The sequence below is a fragment of the Falco peregrinus genome, chromosome 5 (assembly GCF_023634155.1).
Source record: "Falco peregrinus isolate bFalPer1 chromosome 5, bFalPer1.pri, whole genome shotgun sequence".
NCBI lineage: Eukaryota > Metazoa > Chordata > Aves > Falconiformes > Falconidae > Falco > Falco peregrinus.
Genome location: NC_073725.1, coordinates 71297153 through 71319921, shown reverse-complemented (window position 1 = coordinate 71319921; position 22769 = coordinate 71297153). Strand labels below are relative to the sequence as shown.

The following is a 22769-nucleotide window of genomic DNA, read 5'->3' as shown; positions in this document are numbered from 1 at the left end:
AAAAAGAGATGATGTGTTCATTGTCAAGGAATTGCGCTTTACTTGCTTTTGAGGTCTTAGGATTAAAACCCACCTGACTACACCAATTTCTACTAGCTACACACAGTCAGCTTAAATAAACTGTATCATAAGTTGGAAGTCCTTCAAACGTTAAGTCTTAGCCCTTCAAGCTCTTGCTGGAATAAATAAATTTTACATTTCAGAGTCTGATTATCCACGATTTCCCAATTTAGACTACTATAGTTTAGAACACAGCATAATTTGTGATTATGAGGATTATGAAACAAATACTGTGAATTGTAACAGGCAGTGCCTCTGCAAAGCCCTCACACGGTATCAACTTCAAGTCACTGTAGACTCAAACAGGGTTCAAAAAAGTGACAAAAACCCCAACCAAGCAATTATTTGCCCCAGAATCAAGCAGCATATACCTTTGTAACTGCCTATGACTATCTTATCTGGTGTGTATTACTCAAATACTGATCACAACCAAGTAACAGCTGGAGCATCTCTTCATATTTGACAACAGGTACCTAGTGACAGCTCCTCATAATTGATACCTATTATTGAAGCCGTAGCTCTTTCTGATCCTGGAATTATGTTGTGGGGAACTCCAAGTGTAAATGCTTCATTGTGATTTTCATCAGTCTCTTCTTTTCTCCAAATTTTAAACTCTCCCATTGACCCCCAGCCTGTGGAAAAGCCAATGTACTTCACCTCAAGCTGTTTGGGGACTGTCCACTCCACAATAATAGACTCATTTAGCACCCGAGTACCATGGCCAACCTGAAAGGAACAAAAAACCATGCAGTTCCAAGAACCTGCATATATGAAATCAGTCTGCCATGTGTCCTTGGATCTAGTAACTTATATGTGCACCAAGAACATTGTAGATGGACTAATATCTTTCTCCTTCCCGCCCACAAAACAATCCAAGGAAGTTTAATGATAATTCCACAGACTTGACCTCCAAGGCCTTCAGAACGCTTAGCACTATAAACATTGAAGACTGAGGTCCTGAGAACATAATGTGGCAAGCAGATATGCTCTGATTAAAACAGCCCGATCAAGACTTAATACAGAAAAAGCAACAGGAATGAAGTTTTCAACTTGTGTAACAAACCCAAGGAAAATCTGCCATATGTGTGCTCAAACTCTGTTTAAGAAAGCAAGAGACTTCCAGACTATTACGTAGATAAATTCACTACCTGGATAATTCCATTTTTCCAGCTGATCCAGAAGCTGCGGAATTCATCCCAGGAGAGGATACCAGCTGTGTCCCTGCTGGCCACCGGATCACCCATTTTGCTTACAGAAATCCATGTTTTCGTATTTTGATGTCCACCAATAACAATCTCTGTCATCTCTGCCATGTCATGTGGACCAGAGGACAAGGCCAGGTGAGCATCATTGTGTGCTTTCACAGCAATGTCAAAGTGTGTCATCTGGGCAGGTTTCTGCATGTATTGGTATTCATATTTGTTAGGTGTAGAAATGTGTATTTTCTCTAGTCGGAAAAATAACGGAATGTTGTAAGAATTAGAACTTAGCTCACATACTTCAAAAATAACCCATAGCTAGCTATTTAAATTTAAACAAACAGACCTCTCCCTAAGCACATATTCTTTTTTCCAGCTTCTCTTAAACAAACTGTAAAAGTACACATGGATATTTCTTCCCATCTTCTCTTTATAACCCCTTCCAATATAGCAGATCATTCAATTGAAACTGCTCAGCTGGATTTCTTATGAAGTCTCTTAAGTGATTTTTCAGTTCTAATCTAGCAGTCAAAAGCATCAGTGTTTAGCTACTGGAGCCAACTCTGAGCTATCCAAATCTCAGGTAGGAAGGACATACTGATTCCAGAACTGAACTTTAAAACATCAACTAAAAACATAGTACAGTCACAGTTACTGTCCACAGTGCTGAATACTTAAACTGTTTCATAAAGTAAAGGAATTTAATTGCCATTTCCAGAAATCACTTGGGCAGCTAGAGCAAATTCATAATTAGCCAACCAGGTAAAAAAGATCCTTTATTCAAAGGTTCATCCTACACACCATAACTCATCCATCACAGGGAAATGGAAACAGATATTTTTTTTTTATTATTTTTTACCATGAGATGAAGCCATATGTTTATATTTATAACTAAATTGAACAAACTTAGTATCTCATTCGTATCATAAACTTACCATTTGGACAGAAGAACACACTATAGGTATATTCTCTGGACAGTCCCTCTGGCTATATAAAGACAGAAATCCATGCATAAAAACACAGTACTCAGATTAGCAGTAACAGCTATTCAGTTTTACTTACAAAATACAGAAATAATATTCTGCTACTGCATAGTGGTTTACATCCTTTATGAAGTTATTACACTGTATTCTGCTAGCTAGAGATATGCTAACCACTACCAGCAAATGTCACACCACAGCATATTTCTTAGATAAACAAAGCAAGCTTATCCGATAAAATTTCTATCCCTTTTATGTCTGAACAGTATTGAAGATGTACCGGCATGAACTCAGAATCAAATGGGCTCTTTCTGTACACATACCACTACAATTTATTATTTCCAGTCATGTAAATATACAATACATCAACTTGAAGATTCTTATAAATCTGTTTACATTTGATTAACTACCTAAAAAATTTCATGATTTGCCCATATTATAAATTCATATTTTCTTACCTCAATAACAACACTACTGCGAACATAATCCACTCCCAGTGGAGTCCTTTTGTCCACATAATTGTCCTCTGAGTGCTTGCCATTCTTTAAGGTCTGCATCCCATCCTGACAGCAATTAGTTCCACCATAAGCAAAAGCTTTTGCTAAGAAAGAAACACACGGGAAAAGAAACAGAAATTTTGAGATAGGAAGATCTTCAACATTTCAAGTGAAGATCTAAACGAATTAGATACAAGAGAGCTGTAAATAAAAAACATGATGATCAACTTTATCACCTTCATTCTGTTTTTGAATGGTCACCTAAACCTGGACAATATTTGGACAGCCACAGGGCAACAGAGAAACTCTTTCCTAGTTTCCAGTGCTGCAATTTTTTTATGTGATTATTCTGCTTGAAAGATGTACAGAATTTTTGTTATTTAAAATTTTCCACTGATCTCTTCAGGGAGATGTAACAGGTCCAAAACTTACATGACCACATATCACACAACAGGAATAACAATGACTAGGGAATCTGCTGAAGTTTGTTCACACAGGTTCCTCAGTGCATTACAGCTATAGAATCTGTTTCTCAGAAACAAATGAGGTTGAACAGCTAAGTTGGCAGGATGTGGAGTGACTGATTCCACTTTCGGTACTCAAAAATAAAAACTTTCTTCTGAAAGAGCAATGAAAAGACAGACTTGTAAAACTCCTTCAAGCAGCAAGCTATTTTTATTTCTATACTACCAGTGATGTTGCTCAGTCCAAGCTCATTGAAGGACAAAACGATAGAGGTGGGTTTAGCTTCCCCAGGGGCAACGCACTTCTTTCTTGTCAGATGGTGTTTCCCAGGATGTCCAACAAACTTTATACCTTTTGGAACAGAAATCTTCACATGGACCTGTGAAAGTTTTTGAACGCCATTTATTGCAAATTTCAGCTGCAAAACCAACAAGTATATGTAAAAAATCTGAAAACCACTACATGTTTAATAAAATCACAGTATGCACAGATTATTAATTCTTCCAACCTTCTAGTAATATATTCGACTGACAGCATTACTTTCAGCTCAGCAGTTCTACAAGTGGTTCAGAATGATACTACTGGAGATAGATAATGAGCTTGAGAAGAAAACATGTACAGAGACAGGATTTCTTGAAAAAAAGCATTCTTTCAAAATAAACTACTTTCAGCAGTTTTCTGATTAGGAAGGAGATTCTCCGTGGTTCAGCATCATATTTTTCGATATTTGTATTTCTGAAGTGGTGCAAGACACTTCAGACTACTACAGTTGTTTCAAGCTGAAAAATATAAAGCAATAGCATTTATTCATATTGAAAAGCAGTATTTTTATCTTGTTCAAAGCATTTATGCTGAGCGTATCACTGCATTATCCCTATACCTTATCTACTGTAACTTATAGATCAATTAGGAAATTCTGATCATAAAGCAGAACTTAGTAACTTAGCAGCAGGTATAAAGAAGCTGTTACCTCTACGCAGACAGCTAAGTAATTGTAGACAGTCAATGGGATTTTGGTCTGTTCTCCCCGGATGACATGGTATGGCAAAGTGAAATCAATGAAGAAAGGTTTAAATGTCTTTAGTTCTGTTTGACTGGCAATGCCCAACCCCTTCTCTTCAGACAGACCCACAGCTTCAGTTATCCAGGTAGTGATGGAGTCTGGCACTTCCACATGCAGCTCCGCTTCTCCTGATATGTTGCTACCAAAGAGGATAGAGAATAACTCAGTTTGATCAGATTAATGAAATGCTTCTGAATGAAGCTAAAGCACAGAGAGCCAAACATTTTGGGGATCTCCCTCCAGACCCAAACTTACAACATTGCATCAGTGTCTGCTTTGAACAACAGTTTATAAAAGGCTCAGTGTTTTTTTGAGAGCTATGGACATTTATAAGCAGCCAAACAGCAAATAGCTGCTTCCACAAAACATACTCTAACATACAAATTCTTACTGGATTAAAAGCTTTACAGGCATTTGCAGCCTTATTATAGAGTCACTCTTCTTAGAGGCGAAATGTAAAAAAATGAAAGAAAGAAAAGAAAAGAATCCTAGACTGAGGACATGGATAAAAACAGTTCAGCAATAATTTATTTAACAGCTAGTGAAATAAAAGTAATTTCTGTTGGAACCCATTGTCCTTGTATACATTGCCACATCACAGACTCTGCTTGAACATAAGGACATATGAGAAATTTTCCAGACACCAAGTTCAGTAACTGCTTGTCCAGGGGAGTGTATTTTGATTCAGAAACATTTTGGTTCGTTGGTTTTTGGAATGCCTGACTCAGAAGATTTCCAAAACCATCATTTTCTTCCAATAAGGATTGAAACTAATTATTAAAAATCAATTTTCTATTCTGAGTATTTAGCTTTACTGTGCATACCACAACAGGATATCATAAAACTGGTGTCCTCTTCCACGCTTTGTAATAACAGAAATTCAATTTTGTTCTGCAGACTTTGCTATTTCCCTCCTGCAAAGAAGCTTTGGCCTTGCCCGGAACAGAAAATATTTCCTCTAAAGCAAGAACAAAAGCTATTTCATGGCTCAATTGGCAGGATGATTGGTGCAGTTATGAGTACACCCTAAGGTTGTTTTCTCTCAAGTTCTTATTTATTCCCCAGAGCTTGATACACACGCTGCTAGCTCTGTAATCTTTTGAGAGCAACGTGCATCTTAGTTGGCATGGAACTCAAGAAAGCAAGATCCTCAGTATAAGCTCTGTAAGTCTACAGCAAACACACTGTCTTTCAACACTAACACCGCCTGATTCACATCCAGGACAAACTGAAGAAATGCACTTTCACTGCTTTTCAACTGATGGTTATTCACATCTTAGGCACCAATGAAGTATCTTTACTTTCATTATCTAAATCAACTGTTTGTAATTTTCAATGAGCCCAAGCTGTTGTAGTAACTAGGCAGCATATCATGTACTAGTCTGTGTGTATATTACAGTAGGAAAAGGATTAAACTAAAGAGTTTGATAAATAACTAGAGATCACTATGCCTTTGAATAGGCATGCTAGGGTCTGTCAGTTGCCAAGCCCTCTGGCCAACGAATGCAGTTCCCCAGCTCCAACTACAGAGTGGAGAGCCTGGGAAATGCACTCAGCTTGACAGCACCAAGTTATTTAAACTTCTTTTAAGCACACTAGTTTCTTAATATTTAGGTTTTCATCCTAAACTTGAGTTAGGCAGCCAGTACCTGCAATAAACTTCAGCCCTGAAGAGTGAGCAGAAGGGTGTCCTAGCTCCAGAACTGGCAGTATTCCAGTCTGCTTAACCAGACAATTTGTTGCAGCTGATGTTCTTTCCACTGGGATTTCAGCCCATAACCAGCATTAACATTATTTTCACACATGAGGGCACTTACACTTCTGGGCAGGGGCCCAAAGTACACACACATTTCCAGCCATTAGACCCTCCAGCCAGGCTCTAGGAATTTTTAGAATTGGTTTGGGAAGTTGACATTAGGCTTTTGTTTCTTTTGGGGGGGATTGTATATTATAATTATAAATGGTAGGAAAAAAAAATTAATTCTTCCTGTTCAAGAGAGTGGAAATCAAGGAATGCTCAACTCGGTTGTTTCTAATGAAATGAAGTGGAGAAAATGCAATCTGCAACTTTTTATTCCACACTCTCCCACTTATAATTAACTGCCCCAGCTCGCTGAGGCCCAAACAGGCACTTCTGGAATTCTTTGTGTATTTCTACAAAGCATATTTCATGCTCAATTGAACAGATTTGAATACACTTGCTGCAAGTTCCTGTCAAATTTAATTTATAATCATTTACTGAGAATGAAGTTTACTTGCAGACCTGCAGAAGCCTTTTATTTTTTATTTTTATTTGAATTCCTTCAAATTATCATAGATGTGCTGTTTCTGGGAGAGATTAGTTATCTGTTTGTTCATTTTTTTTTTAGTTCCAGTTGTACCTGGGGGAATCCATGATTTATTACGCAGTAAATTAAGGTTTGGGGGAGATGCTTTTGCATCAGATGAAAGAGAAAGAAGGGCTCTGTGCAATTTAAAAAGCAATCAATATAGAATACTCACCAGTGCATGGTTAGGCTATAAGAGGATTTACAGATGCAGCTATTCTGCCTCCAGCTACTCACACATATTACTCTGGGATCACTTTCCCCTACAGCATACAGAGCAATTGATGCTAGAATAGGGGTGAAAAGGACAAAAAACAGTAGCACTCACTGAAGCTGACCTTTCTGGGTTACCCTAGGGTCCAAACACAAACCCAGACCCAACTCATCCCCCTCCATAAAGGTAAACTGGAACTTCAGAGGGGCTGGTCTTGCCTCTTAACTGTGAACGCTAGCAAGACTTCCCATTACCCTTCACTGTCTTATGTGGTGCACAGAATTCTGGTTCATATGACAATTTTAGCATAGAGCTAGAAATGCAACATCACTTTATATCTTACAGTCCCTTTTTATTGCAAGAGCAGTCTGACTTGCATTTACTGTGAGGCAAGCTTATGTAATGAGTATTTCCTCACAACAGCTTATCACTGCAAACCTATATCCTCACTTGCTCTTCAGTAACACCCTTTCCATAAATGAGTAAAAGCTAGACATGTGTTGAACCAAACCATTGCTCCTTTTCTTCCCTGAAGATTCTCCTCTGCTTGTGACACCATGGTGAATTATACATGGGTTGCAATGTAGTCACAACCAAAAGGTTCAACCTGCAGTAATTGAATACACTTCAAGAACAGATTAAATGTTACAAAGAAAGTGTATTGATTAAAGCAGTAATAAACAAAAGCAACAACACCAAAAAATACCAGAGAATGCCACTGTAACTCCAGCAGGTTTTAAAGAGCTTTGTTTCCTGTAGCTGAAGAGTATAGGTTTTAAAGAGCTTTGTTTCCTGTAGCTGAAGAGTATATAACCCTCTAGACAAAATTAAGGAAATTCCCTGTCAATACCTGACATATTAAGGAAATACCCTGTCAATACCTGACATTGAAGCAGCGCCAAATCCACGTTTCAGGAAAGAAGGTTCTTTTTCTCTTCTCTGCTCTGCTGCAACAAGAAATAGATCCTTGACAATTAATTATTTTAACAAGATGGTTTTAACAGCAACTAGTAAGTCAGTGTTGTCACTTGAATGCAGCTCACATGACCCATCAAAACTCTAGCTAGTACAGAATCATTGGAAAGTGAACTGGTGTATCATTCATAACACAAATTAGTGTCTTTCCAAATGATCCCATTGTGCACACACACATCAAACAGTCTGGAGACATAGAAAAAAATACGATAAACAAGATAACCTTAAAAACTAGCATATATAATCTCAGAAAAAAGTTTTACAATCTACATTCTTACACCAAGCAAAATCAAAGGAAGCATATAGAGCATGTGACTTCCCATGATATCATGATGTGGCCTTGCTAATAGTAGTTACTACAATCACTACTTTATATTCCCCTCAGTTTCTTCTCTTGGAATTGCCTTATCTCTAATATTTTCATAATTTAGTCCATTTTTCTACAGCTGGCATGCTTCATTATCTTTTTCTTAACTAACCTCCAAAACTTTGCTAAGAGGCCACCAGGTGGTTCAGAATACAAAGGGAAGGCACATCCTCAGTTGCAGCATTAGTCACAGCACTTCATGACTTTTTCCTCATGCTGTCTGTCATTTTATTTATTTTGACCACCAGCTGAATGGTCAAAATAATGAGCAATGAGCAACTCTGCAAAACAAGTGCTAGCTTGCAAATATTGAGAAGCAACAACTAATCGACCGAAAACCAAGATATGCAAAAAGATTCAAATGATCATCTTGAAGAATGTTACTTTGCATTTTTCCAGGACTAATTTCAATTTAACAAAGCAGTGTCAGTTATAATTTTTGTTAGGTCTGTCAAGAAAATGGAAGAGTTTCCCCACCACCACCTTGTCTAAACCAAACAGATTCCTGGCAGCATGGAAGTAGAAATCAGTAGAATACAGCATGGAAGTAGAATACAGAAAAAGAATAGCTAAGAGTAACATAGACAATATGCATTACAATAAAAATGTTACCTTGGTGTTATTTTAGAATGCATTGTAGCCACCAACGTCCCAGTATGTGGCTGAAAAGCTGGAACAGCCTCATCTGTGTACATGCCTCCATTCTGTCTGTGGTTTAAGCTCACTATATCAGTCATTACAACCAAGCCGGTTTCCTAGACAATAGAAATGAAGACCACAAAACAAAAGCAAGGGGAAAATTTTTTTTTAAAAATTAAACATATACCAATAAAAACTTTTCTGAATAGAATTCCCCAACCCTATTCCAACGTTTATGGGGTAAATTGCAATTGAAACTTGAGGATTTTTTAAAACTTTATCTAAAAATGACTGCTAATGTGAAAATAGGCACTTTATAGGCAGAGGTTTTATTTGAAAGCTCTTATTTGCTTGGAAAAAGTATTTAAACCAATATCTAACGTTACTGGGTGTGTGTAACTGCCAGGCAGCTACAGGTGAAAAATTATTACACATATTTTTCCCCTAGAAAATTACATTACCGCTTTTTACCCTTCCTAAAAGTTTCCAGTGTGTTCTGCTGCAGTTAGCAGGCAGCTCTCACATCAGACATCACCAATCCTGCACTACCAGGAATGCCAAGCAAAATGGAAACTGTCCACATAGCTTCACAGTAAAAATACAGAATTCATAAAAAAGCTGTCTGCCAGCTCTGTCCCCTAAATGCACTTATTCATAAGAGACAGTAGTTCCCAAACACCAAAGGGAGTATGAGCTTTGTTCTTTTCACATACACATCCAATTATTACTAATCATGTACACAGCAATGCATACATACCAGCTATTAACATATGTATCTTTTCCCAAGAGTTTACACCTCTTGGTAAGAGGAAAAAACCTTCAGAACAAAACCCCAAGAGATCACAGAGAGAGAAGCAGCAGCAACTCCTGCAGCAGTGGATAGTAATGAGGATTTAATTGAGGCATTGGGGGAGTATGTGGAAGCCTATGGGATTTAAGACAACACAGAACAATTTAGCTAAAAAGGACAAAGAATGAAGAGACAGAGGATCTGAAGGAATCAAGGCTCATTATTATTAGCAGGTAGGTGGATTAAAAATGGAAAGAACATAAAACATCAGACCTGTGACACTGGCTCTCTAGGCTTTAAGAGCAGCAAGTAGTAAAAGCCTATGTAAAGAATACAAAACATGTAACATGCATAGCATGGCCTTCCATGTGGCATGTCCTTACAGCTTCACATAGCCAGGGAACAGAGATTACATGCTGCAGCAGCATGGAAGGCAAAGAGGTAGGATGTCAGCAGAGTCTGCAAGGTTGGATGGACTCTACTGTGCAACTGTAGGAAGGGAAGAAAGAGGCTAATGAACAGAACTTTTCAAATAGATCAGGTAAAAATCATTTTAATCAAAAGGAAAGCAAGAAGCTAATGGAAACATAGTAGCATGTCTTTTAAAACTTAGAGATGACCGAACTGGTTTTACCTTAAAGGACTTCATTGTTAGTATCCAAAGCAGTGAAGAAATGCATTAGTGCGTGAGTACATTAAAAAAACCCAACAAACCTAACTTGTTTTAAGTGCTCAGCCTGAATGCTGATGCAAATACATGGCACAGACCAAAGGAAATAAGATTTTTAAAATCTGACAAAGTTTAACTATTGAAAGACACCAACCAACACAACTGCCTAAATATATGGCATTTAAGTAACAACCAGACAAAGGATAAAAAGAAAACATTACTGACCTTTCAACACAGATGGCCACAGAAGCTTTCTGAACTAGGGCAGGAAAGAAGTTTAAAGGATTTCCAGAGAACAGTTTAAAAGTGAAAAGGCTATAAGGAAAGACTCACATCCCACCTTCCTTCCCTGTCAAAGTAACTGCAGAAGGGATCTGCTAGCTCACCCATGACTGGAAGAATCTTCTGGTCCCTTGTCTAATTTTCCAGAGCATCAGCATGAATTACTTCACCCAACAGGATATCTGGCCCTCTCATCAAGATTGGCCAAAATCAAAACACATTTCTCCACGATTTTTGCTGCAGCTGTACTCTCTGTTCTCAGAAATCACTTTTCAGCCTACCCCCCAGCAGAAACAGCTCTGATATGAAAAAAAACCCACAATGGCCTACAGAGCTGAAAATTATCCTGCAAACATAAAAGTAAAAAAGACACTCCATAGAGAAGTGAGGCTGATTCTTCCTACTGTAAACGCGAAGCGAGCATCCTTGGTGATGTCCCAGTGCCAGGGAAACACAGAAGATCTACGGCGTCTACGTGAGGACATGCCTGGCCACCAGAAGTGCCCTTCTTCCTTTGGAGCTCCAAAAGCATCAGATACATCGTACTCTGCAAGCTCCTGAAACACCTGCAGGGAAAGGGAAGAGACTGCTGTCCTTCGGTATAAAGGCTACTAACTAAAGGTAAAGTGCATTTAGTGGTACTAACAGAAAGACATCAGTGCCTTAAGCTTCCTTTTACCTGACTGGCTGTCAGCTGAAAACCTGTCTTCAGCAGGTAGACACTCTTATCCACAGTGGCAATGCAGACACAGCTTGATTTTGCAGCTCTGACCTTGATGTTCACAACATCACCAGGTCTTGTTTCATTTGCCGAGAGAGCCACAGAAACCTAAGAATTTAACATTAAATCCAATTATCTTGACTCAAAATCAGCAGACAGAACTACAAAGAGTAACAAGACACCACCCCTTCCTCTCCACTAGCTACATTGCCAATACCTGATTTTCAAAGGAGGACTTCACAGTGAACTGCAGGCTGTCTGTGACCCCTTCTCCATTCTCCCTGACATAATACACCAGAAGACGGCCCAAGGGAGCCATGTTGTGAACTACTGAGAAACGGAGGAATGTCATGCAGACTTCAACCTCTGCTGCAGGGGTACTGGTAGGTGCTAAAAAATAAATTGTAAAAGGGACAGTTTCATTTATCAAAATCACTCTCTTCCTCCCTATTCAAATGCTGCAAGGCGCAGAACTTTACATCCAGGACTTGCATCCTTCACAAACTCTTCTTGAACTCAGAATCTTTTCCCTTTTTCTTTTCTTTGTGAAAGCTGACAGACAATTAGCACCCATAACATAATGAGCAATATGGAGAAGGTGGGTAGAGATTGACTACCCAGTGTTTTGCCTGCCATAAACCCAAGGAAATACACAATTAAGTTATCAAGCCATTTAAAATAAACAAGAAAAGTATCCATTGCTGCAGAACACTGCAGAGAGAAAAAGTATTAATGGGTTTGAAAAAGGATTATGCATCATTTCACCAGCAGCAGTTAAATAGAATCATAGAACAGTTTGGCTTAGAAGGGACCTTTAAGAATCATCTAGTTCCAAGCCCCCTGCCTCGGGCAAGGACATCTTTCACTAGATCAGGTTGCTCAAAGCCCAGTCCAGGCCCTGGCCTTTAACACTTCCAATGATGGAGCAACCAGTGTGCCTCTGGGCAATCTTTAAATACAACAGCTCAGAACCAACCTTCGGTGAAGAAAGTCATTACAAATTCTTAAACCACTGGTTACCAGAAGCTGGGTGGGCACATCTAGGAAAGTTTCTTTTACTTTTTACCAAATTATCTGAAACTGGCTGCTATTGCACATGTTGCTAGGATAGACAGACTGTTGTATGCATCTTCCCATGCACACCATTCTTTATCCCCAGTTCCCTGAATTCCCCAGATTTGTATCTTTCTGTTATTCCTTGCACAAACTAGGAGGCCACACTTCATTTCGCTTCCCATGCTGACTGAACGATCTTCTCCTTTAGCCTGATTGCTGCTACCACTCCATCTATGTTCTCTTCCTAGTTTTAAGCTCAACCAGCTTAGTACATTGCCCCAGCCCCATCATACGCTTCCCTGCTACTCAGCTGATCCCAAGCCAAGCATATTAAACTAGAGGGGTTTTAACAGAGAAGCTACAGAAAGACTAGAGAAAACTCTGCAAGAATTACCCCTCTTGGAGAAACTTACCTTGTTCCTATGACTATGTGTGCAATGGATCGGTATTTTTCTTGCACAAAATTATTCTGTGCCCTTTAAGGACCACCAAATTCAAAAAAAGAGGATACTTAGGTTTGCAGAAAGTTTGTTTTTCCCTGAAAACAGGGGTGAGTTTGCATTTCTGATGCTAGCTACCTGTTCCTGGGAAGTGTGCGATATCAATGTTCTTCTCAAAGGGAAAGGTGGCTCTTTTGCTCCTCTGCTGGGTGATGTTACTGGGCTGCAGTCCTGAAAGGACAATGTTGCCTCGTGATGCCACTTCATAATGTAGAGTGAAGTTGCAAGGACATGTGGACTTCACTGCAATCCATGCCTCCTCTCCTACCTGCACCCAGAGACAGAAAAGCAAAAGATCTGGTCTGTTACAATGCATGCTTTAATGTATAAAGCACAGAAATCTATTTGGGTTTCAGTCCACACGAGACATGACCCCGCTGTTAAGAAACGTATACTACATTAGCACTGTTTTCATGAACTTTTTTCACAATAAATAGGGGTCTGTGCTCAGCTCTTCACTCCCTGCAGATCTAACAGGAGAATGGGCTGGGGGGTTGCATGCATTAATGAAACAATAAAGGAATCTCTGGAATCCTGAAAGTTAAGCCTTTTGGCATGGAGCAGCTGTCAGAATTGGTTGAATTTTAGACACCTCTTCAGCAGTCCAGCCCAAAAAAGAAAGAGATGGGTTGGGGGTGGGAAGAGATGTGCATTTGATAGTCTTTGCAGTTGAACTGAGATTATACATGGTGATTACTTTCATATGGCAAATACTAATTCAAACATAACCAAGCGTGGCATGAAATTACTGGAAATAGATCTGAGGAAAAATACTTCCAAATTACACAAGTCTTGATATTAATTTGCAAGTCTAGCACTCAAGGAGCTGTCAAACACATAAATAAATGAGAAGAGAGCTGCTTTTTTCTGGGTAAACTCATTTGATGACTGCAATAGGCTTCAGAGCAACACACTGACTTCCTGCACTTTTTGTGCACTGAAGTCCTACAGCCAGAGGTACTCACCAAGTACTGAATACCCTGAGACAAACCCCCCAAATACTGCCAATCCCAACAGCACAGGCATCAGTGTGCAGTCACGGGATTAGGACTGGGTCATGTCTGGCTAAGTAATAAGCCCTCCACGAAGGAGACGACTTTCCTAGGAACACAAACTTCTTGCTTCTGGGATATGAGGAGCAGCTAACACTTGTGTTAACTATGGTTTCTTCAGCAACTTCCACTCCTGACCCTCCTGCCATTTTAAAGCATAGCACTGCCCAACTAAGACTGTTAAGGCTGAACAGCAATATTAAATCCTGATGAAATCTTTCAGAAAACCTCCACTTACAGTGTCATCTTTCCAGAAAGTATATATGGTACAAACTGAAATGGCAAGGACTTGAATACAAGGAGCTGCTAATGGTTAAATACAGTAAGAATGCCATAGAGGCCAAGAAGTGCCTCGTGACATTAAATATTTGAAGTATTAAGAATTCCCCAGTGCAAATGATGAAATAATTAATTAAAAAATGAATGTAGCTAATTGGAACACCCAGTAAGAGCTGGCAAAGCAGGGAAACAGTTCCTACCATCAGCTGGTCATCCAGCTCCTAGCTTTCCCACAGAAGAATTAGTTCTAATCAAGTTATAATAAGAACGATGTGTCCAGATTAGCAGTGTATAATCCCCTTTCCATACCTCAGGAAACTTGTAAAAGATTAATTAGCCATTAAACTTCCATGAAATGCAATGATTAAAAAAAATTGCTCTTATTTGGATACCAAGAGTCTGAAACCAACCTGACGGATCTGCTCACAATGGAAATCTAAGTGTGTATATTGCCAAAACCCACAGGTTTTTTTTCTGCAAAGCAATATGCAGACCCACAGCATATCTTCTTGGGAAGAGAACAAACCCTAAACAACCCACAGTAAAACAATATGCAACAGGAATCATGGTTAAATCAGATCTTTCCTTTAGGAGAGAGGCCACAACAACAATTATTTGGAAGGACTACATTTCTAGAGAGGCACCTACAAAAACTACAAAAGATGACAAGATAACTATGGTCATAGTTCGATAACTGGAAGAATAAATAGATCCAGCTGAGATTTAAACTGGAAGTTCTAATGAGACTACACAGACCTAATCTGGACCTTCAGTAATTGAGCTATTCCTACTAGTATCACTTCCAATCTTTCAACATTTGTTGACTTGAACTAAAGCATGTAATTTTCACTGAGCAATTCATATGTAAATGTTACCGAGATGCACAGAACATATATTCAAATATGAAAAACTTAGACGTTGCCAGCACCTGTATTCACCCTCTCTCCCCTGTCTGCACAGCACAAAGGAGAATGAGGTGCTGTGCAAAGCATCAAAGGTATTTTTTGTTTAGAGCCAAGTGCAGCCCACATCGAACAATTATTTATTTGGTGGCTGAAATGCAGCTACTTCAGACTTTGTAGTGGAAACAATAACAGTCCAGGATCCCAGAAACAGAAATGGCTAGAAATATTTAATTAGAACAAAGTACTTTAAGCCAAGAAATGCAGTTTTTGCCACAATTGAATATGAAGACTACATACCTGGAAAGGTTTATCTGGTGCCTGGAGCTGGATGTGACACTTGCTGGGCGAGTACCAGCTACTGATGGACAAGTAGTTTGGCAGATACTGATCCCCAGATGGTTTCCCATCAATCGCAGTCACTTTGGTCTTAACAAAAGTTACATCTGAATGTTACGCATACATAGAAAGCCTGATGTACTCTCTTCTTACATTGTATCCCCATCTCCCATTTTATACTTTCCAGCTCTTCATCTCTTGTCATCCTTACATAGCAACACTACTCTCCAAATCCTAGACCCTTACTACTATATGTTAAGCTGTATTCCAAGAAGCATCTTTTCATGATGGTTATCAACACCAGTTCTATTGGCAGCAAGAAACAAAGCAAGTGTTTGCTGCAGTTAAATCAAGAAGTTGAAGCTAAAAGGCACCGATTTCCTGTTTGTAGCACTGATTTATAAAGTGCAGGTTTGACAAATTAGTTATGTTAAAGCCCACTAATCCTATAAAGAGCTTTGACCCACCTCCAGCCAGACATATTGGGCAGCTGTAGGGATGGAGGGGATTTCAAACTCCACCAGGCCATTTCTTGATACCAGTTCACTTGTATAAACGTTGTCCTTTGGTGTGAGTTCAGCTTTAATTCGGATAGTGACTTTGTTAGCTGGACTTCCATCAGGGTAAGTGACTTCTACCTACACAGTGTTTCATTTACAGAACAACAGTTTTTACATTATAGGCAATTCCAGTCAAGGACAGAAACAGCAGGTGGGAAAAATACACCAGAACATGGTATAACATCCTGGGATGAAGTCAGTATAACCTTATATCAGCCACATGACAGTGTCTCTACTTTTAATCTTACCTTTCCTTTGTAAGGCAGTCCAGGTTTGAAATGTTTTCTGGTATCCTTGGAGTACTTGATATCAATCAGCTGTTTCTGAACAGGTGTTGAGTCATCAAATGTAACCTGCTTGCTTCCATCAGAGCTGATCACCGTGGCCCAGATATTGACTGTGCCTCTAAAATGTTCTGGAACATCAGCTGGCATCATGTCTTTCACACACACATTGAAAACAGCAGAGCCATCAATCTACAAAGTGTGTTGGGGAACAGAAACATAAGTTTGCATTCACACTCAAAAAGGGTCTAGAAGCCAAATCTAAAGTGTAGGCACTTGCTATAGTGAGTTTGCAGCAGTATTTTTAAAGGATGTGGAGTGAATGAATTGGAGAGTGGGTGAAGCAAGGAAGAAAGCAAGCAAGTTTCATTTTCCTCCCTTATCCATCCACTAGCTCTGTCACAGTCCCTCATTCTCATGTTCTCCCTCACCACTATATGCTCTAAAACCAGATCAATACTATGCCAACAAATTCTCATCCCCCCCAAATCATAAACACACAATGTAAATATACGTAATATCTTTATTACACTGGACCCAATTATTGCATTCATTCATTTATTTTCTGATATGCCATCAGTAACATTAAATAGAGCTCTGGTACTAATGTCAAAGAGTACAGATCAGGTAATTTTTTGCAGCTGACTCCGTGGTCTCCCTCACCTGGGTGGTCTTGAGGACAGGGTGTCCCACTTCATGCCTGTAGTACCCTACACCATTTATAGTCATATTGACAATTAACTTTCCTGTCACTGGTTTTCCAAATGTATATCTGCAATGAAAAGAAGATAATGAATAACTTCCAGAATAACAGTCAGCATTTTCCTGACTATATCAAGGCTAGTACCATGTGACCTGCACATCTAGAAAACAGAAAGAAATATCACAGAATGTTTTCCAGCTTGTTATTGTCAACACGTTTTATGATGGTTCTTACATAGGAAAACTTCTGACAAGGACCAGAAAGCATCCAAAAAGTCTGCAGAAGATTCAAGCTCCAGTGACTGCACCATCCTGTGGCTGTACTACAGTCCGTAACAATGAAACTTTATCCGGGACATGTTCCTACCTGGCATGGACAGTTCCTTTTTCACAGAGTGAAAGGTCACGAATGTAGCGAGGGGGATCAATCAGCAACTCAAACTTTGGTAATACTACAATGAAAAGAAATACAACAGAATCTTTTCAAGGAGATCTTACTGTCCAGGTTATAGCAAAAGCATATACAGCTCTGACAAGATCGCTGCTTATGGTCAGATGAGGGCAGCGTAGCTAACACTAGAAGGGACAGAACTCAGCAGAGAACGAATCAACAAAAGTCGCAAACTGTGACCATCTAGGCGAGACGACCTTAGCAAAACACCCTGAGATTTTTACTGCTTTTCAGAGGAATCTGTGTTCCAGGATTTGAGCCTGAGCTGTTTCTCTTAGATACATGGTAAAGAGGACAACTCGCTACTGACTCCTCCACAATATGTTAGGAATACAGGTGAGATATTAGCAGTTGTCAGTGTCTACAAATGCTTGTGTGATCAGGTCAGATGTCATAGATTGTGTGCTGGGTGTAACGATGCCCACCTTTCATCAGAGGGACTCAGACTGAAAAAGGGGGTAGCAAAAAAAAGAATTCAGAATTTCAAGGAGGGCTCTGGGAAAGCAAGGAAAGCACTGACAGACTGAAAGCATCTTAAAGAGTTTTCCAAAGCAAAATTAAATCTTTGTTACATGAATAGATCATACAATATGACATCCCATTTCAGGTCCTTTATGAAGTGTGGAGGACAGGAACAAAGGGCTTGATTAAGTTACAAATGTCTATACCCCTGAAGTACATAGCCTCTAAAGAGTTTTTCCTCACGACCTTTTAAAAGTTTCATCTCAAGTAAGAACATTTCATAATATTTTGTTCTTCCAAATGCACTTGAGTTATAGCCAAAGTTGATTTCGATACAACTCACCGTATTTCTGAACTTCAAAGGATTTGTTGTATGTGTGCCCCTGCATTTCAGCAAATATGAGCCATTCACCAAACACTGGCTGATCAGACAAAGGAAAAGTCATATTTACAATACCTGAAAAAGGAAACAACATACTATGAACTCCATGTCACTCATCATCCCTTGTCAAGGCTTGTTGAACACAACTCAGTATAAGCAGAAGCAAAGGCAAACAACAATACACTGAGAAAAAATAATTTGAAACTTACCACAACAAAATGGTTTCAAATTGCTCCACTCTATCATACGAGACCCCCGAGGATCCTGCATAGTGGTTTAGGAACGAGAAACATCACAGTGAAAATGAATATCACGAACACATTTAACTCAGTTTGCAACAAAGAACTTCATTTTGTAATATATACACTTCACTAACAGCTCAAATGTAACTAACACCTGCCAAAATTTTTCCGAAGATACTTTACCAGGGGGTATTCTAAAATTCAGACTCATTTAAGGACACTGCTTCTATAACCAATGCACACAAGCACTGTCAAGTGACAGATCTTTCACCTGTCTTATAAGACACCTATCTTCGATGGGATGAACTGGCCTCTGAAGATGCTTTCTTTCTATTAATAAAGGGAGCTGTACAACTAACAAGACATTTTTTAGATGACTAAGTCAGATGAAATTAATCCTGCTGTTTTTGTCAGCATTAAATCTGTGACTGAATGCAAACAAGAGGGTGAATTCTTCTGCTTGCTGACAGCTAAAGAAAACACATGGTTTAAAAAAAAAAAAAAAAAAGACTAGACACAGAAGGAACCTCTCATTCACCTCATAAGGAAGAAGACAGGAGCACCCTTTCCTTGCCATGAATTTCTATTGTCCACTATCATAATGTTTGGGTGCAGAGATGAGAATGGCCCTGCTATATCAGCCCAGCCAGATGAAGGATAGGAGTGTGTCTGCATTGAAAAGAAGGGAGAAATTGAGTGGGACTGTTACATTTATTAACCCCAGTGAATCTAGCCAATTTCTTCTCAGGCTGAAAAATGGGAATGGATTTCTGAAACTGAAGTAGAAAACAAGTATATTTGTTGATGATAACAAAAAAAGCAAGACACAAAGATCAGTTAAAGACACAGGGATAGAGATAATTGCACAGGTTACAGTTGGGAATGGCCATAATGGACTTGAAAAGGCACAGACGCATGACTGGTTCCTCTCAAGGCTACAAGAATCTTGCGCCTCTATAGGATACATGCTAGATGATTGGCAGACAGATACTCACCACCACATAAGCTTCAATCTGAAAGGAAAGAAAAAAAAAGAGAATAAAAAGCTTTACAAAACAAAGCTACTTTTCCGCTTCTTGTGATGAACTGCTGAGACACAGCACAAAGTGACAAAGTTTAAACATCTCTATTTTGGTAAAACTAGCCTGAGAAACACACATTTCAATCACACATCCAAGTGGAGAAGTAACACCTTGCATATCCGTGCATTACCTAAACAAAGTGCAAGTCTGAAAAATTCTAACTGCTTTGGCATAGTTACATCATATTTCCTAGTGTTACAAAAGCGTGTATTCTCCTTCATCAGTAATGTGACCAACTAAATTGTAAATAACAACAAGCAATCCCAAGATATGCCTAAATAGGTTAAAAAAATCCAACTATATTTCTGCTAAATGTACGTTAGAATAAAACACAGGTTGCCAAGTATTCCATCATATTTTACAGTGTGAAAGAAAAGGTTTTTTTACCCTGTCATTGACTGGTCTCAAGTCAGAAGTCACCATAAAGAGGTTTATCAACACTAAAAAAGGAAAAGAGGAAATTTATTAGTCATCACAGCTGACACTGAGCAGAATATCTCATCCTAGAATCTACCCTCAAGAAAAGTTTTGCTTGAAAGCAGCCCTAGCATCTGGCAAGTTCTCCAAGGTCACTTTACCCTTCTGCTTGGGCTTATAGACAGGTTTATCAGTCTGGATGAACACTGATGATCCCTTGCTGTCAATGGTTACTGTGGTATAGTTGTGAAAAATGTAGCCTTCCTCTGCTAAATGCCGGTTGCCCCAGACTTTTAGATGTGCTTGTCCACGAAGTCCTGAAGGCACCTAGAAAACAGACCACAAGTTGAGGAAGACACAGAAAAGCCTTTGCGCTTCTGGGGAACATAACTGACACTGAAGTGAGCAAAGAGCAGGCACTTGTTCAGTGCAACTATGTGTTAGTAATAAAAAGAAAATGAGGAACATACTAGATATTTTCCAATGTATAAACTTCAAAGGAGGTAAAGTCATGCTAAAAACAGGCAGGAAATTCTCTTCTGCCCTTTATCACTCAAGCAAAGTGATATTTGATCTACATGTGCAGCTTCCACTAAAGATGATGTGTTACATGGGGAAGTCAACCATGCTATGGAAGACACGGCTCTACTGATGGGAGGAAAAAAGGATAAGCCCACAAAAAAACCCCGCCAAAACAAAATATGCACGCTTGCACATTTTCAATCAGTTGTTCAGAGAACTAAAAGACTTTTAAAATTACATTAGATTAAAAATTATGAAGCAAAAAGTCTGATAATACAGAAATATTATGATAACAGGTCATAATTTGAAAGTGAATAAAATAAATATGAAAACAGCAATAACTGCATATTTTATTCAACAGTGAGTCTTTGGATAAAGAAATTACAGCATTTGGTATAACTGCTGATGTTTCCTATTACACAGGTCTACATGACACCTTCTCAAAATGAAAGTAATACTTACACACTTGTACATTAACACAGTAAAGAGTGAGGAAGTATCAAACCCTTCCTAGAACCTAATTCCCAGGCACAGTTTAAACGCTGACAGGACAGAGCAGTATCAACATCAGCCATATAGTAATTACAGAGAAGGCAAAGACAACTCTGGGGTATGCCACCAAGGCAGAGGAGATCCAATCGGGCACAACAGACCATCGCTAAGCAAGTTAGCCTTCTGTGAATCAGAGGCTTTAGCTTACTTACAGGCCAGTGATAATGTAGATATTGCAGTAGGTGCTGTGCTACAGTAATACAATAGAACTGTTCCCAAATACCTGGATCTACTGAAAAGAGGCCATTTTTTCTTATGGCACTGCACAGAAGAGACTTATTCAGACATGACCAGCTTCAATCAAGAGCTAGCGATGCAGTACGGAAATTTTTTTCCCCAGGGTCATATGCTACAGGGATTCATCTAGTATACTATCCAGAGCCTACTGCTATTCCAGAAGCGCATCACAATTTAATATTTATATGATTTGTTTCACCTACCCCATTTACCTCCCATCAGAGCTGACAACTCCAAAGCAAGTCCTAAGTTAACAGATCCAACGCTTTTAAGACTTGTTCTTCAGTCCAGCTCTATTTTGCCTACACTTGAAGCAATAATCTTCCACCACAAATCACCACACATGATACACATAATACACCTCTTCCAGTTCCAAATGTTTTGATCATGCTTTATCAACAAGACTGAAAACCCTACTTTTCAAAGATCTAGGAAGAGAGATGAAGACGAAGGTCCTGTACTAGCACAGCCAAATTATCTCACAGAAACCAAGAAAATGGCTTCATTTTTCTCTGTATGGTATCACTTGGTCCTACATATAGCATAAACTAAATTACTTCTTTCAACGAACAGTGAACTCTGAACTGGTAGCATTTAGCTCACTCTGTGGCATGAGGAAGGATAACTCATGCAAGGTGCAGAGCAGGGGAGATCTTTCACAGGATGTCTTTCTGCTGTAAGAATGACTACTTTTCACTGCACCTCAGATCTCCAGTATCCTAGGGATTCAAATAAAGCCAGATACTGCTTTAAAAATGTAATTTACTAAGGTAAGCGTATTTAATGTCTTTTTAATGGCTAGTGCAACTCTCTGCCAGAATTGCATTTAATTTCATCATATTTTTACTCCACTACAAATCCTCTTTGGAAATAAAAAAGTTGTTCTCATTCCCTCCATCTCTTCAGCAAGTGTAAGCTTCATTTTATGGACTATGCTGATGGCAAAAATATTACTGATGTCAATGGTTAAAACGTAGCAAAACTAGTGAAAAACTATGCTTTTTAAATAATATAGCATTACCAGAGTAACTAGCAGAGACACAATGTTCAATAACCTGCCACTACTATGGATTTCAGTGGTCTGTGCAATGCTCCACATCACTTAATTAGCCATATGTACTGCCATTCTTATAAAATAATCACAACAAAGTTCAACATTGACAATGAGACACAGATTCAGCCATTGATTTTCTTCAGTGGTGTAAGGGCCTGATAAGCTGTGATGGATTAAGCTTTGTTTTTTCATTCTTCGCTCTTCCTCTTGCAAAGCTTGCATCCTCCTCAGTGTGTGCACCAGAACATGACCTGTATTTGTGCCGCAGCTGCTCAGAGAGCAATGCCTGATGTGATTGAAGACAAGTCCCTCATGTTTTCACCAAAAACATTAAAATAACTGACACTCACCTTCAGTTTAATTGTTCTTTTATCTGAAATGAGAGAGAGAGAGTTATTCTCCTCAGGCTAAGGCTAACATTTTAGACATTTGCAGTTGACTGAAA

At 39.0% G+C, this 22769-nt stretch overlaps 1 protein-coding gene across 9 annotated transcripts in view; it reads right to left on the bottom strand.

Annotated features, from left to right (window-relative positions):
* The window catches only part of CPAMD8 (C3 and PZP like alpha-2-macroglobulin domain containing 8), a 63729-nt gene that overhangs the window by 27898 nt on the left and 13062 nt on the right, over positions 1-22769 (bottom strand). For 7 of the 9 annotated variants that reach the window (XM_055807023.1, XM_055807021.1, XM_055807024.1 and 4 more), the window contains 23 exons: positions 22675-22697; positions 20121-20286; positions 19930-19982; positions 19456-19473; positions 18428-18482; positions 18180-18293; positions 17291-17375; positions 16885-16993; positions 16186-16413; positions 15845-16015; positions 15339-15467; positions 12884-13073; positions 11467-11639; positions 11208-11357; positions 10933-11094; positions 8760-8902; positions 7687-7752; positions 4172-4403; positions 3427-3580; positions 2698-2840; positions 2195-2246; positions 1209-1507; positions 561-786 (listed from right to left, as the gene is read on the bottom strand). In XM_055807023.1, the coding sequence (XP_055662998.1) occupies positions 561-786; positions 1209-1507; positions 2195-2246; positions 2698-2840; positions 3427-3580; positions 4172-4403; positions 7687-7752; positions 8760-8902; positions 10933-11094; positions 11208-11357; positions 11467-11639; positions 12884-13073; positions 15339-15467; positions 15845-16015; positions 16186-16413; positions 16885-16993; positions 17291-17375; positions 18180-18293; positions 18428-18482; positions 19456-19473; positions 19930-19965 (2935 nt within the window). In that variant the 5' untranslated portion in view covers positions 19966-19982; positions 20121-20286; positions 22675-22697. Of the gene's footprint in view, positions 1-560; positions 787-1208; positions 1508-2194; positions 2247-2697; positions 2841-3426; positions 3581-4171; positions 4404-7686; positions 7753-8759; positions 8903-10932; positions 11095-11207; positions 11358-11466; positions 11640-12883; positions 13074-15338; positions 15468-15844; positions 16016-16185; positions 16414-16884; positions 16994-17290; positions 17376-18179; positions 18294-18427; positions 18483-18998; positions 19130-19455; positions 19475-19929; positions 19983-20120; positions 20287-22674; positions 22698-22769 lie in introns of those variants that run through there. The other 2 variants (XM_005244127.4, XM_027796233.2) reach the window with 2 other exon arrangements.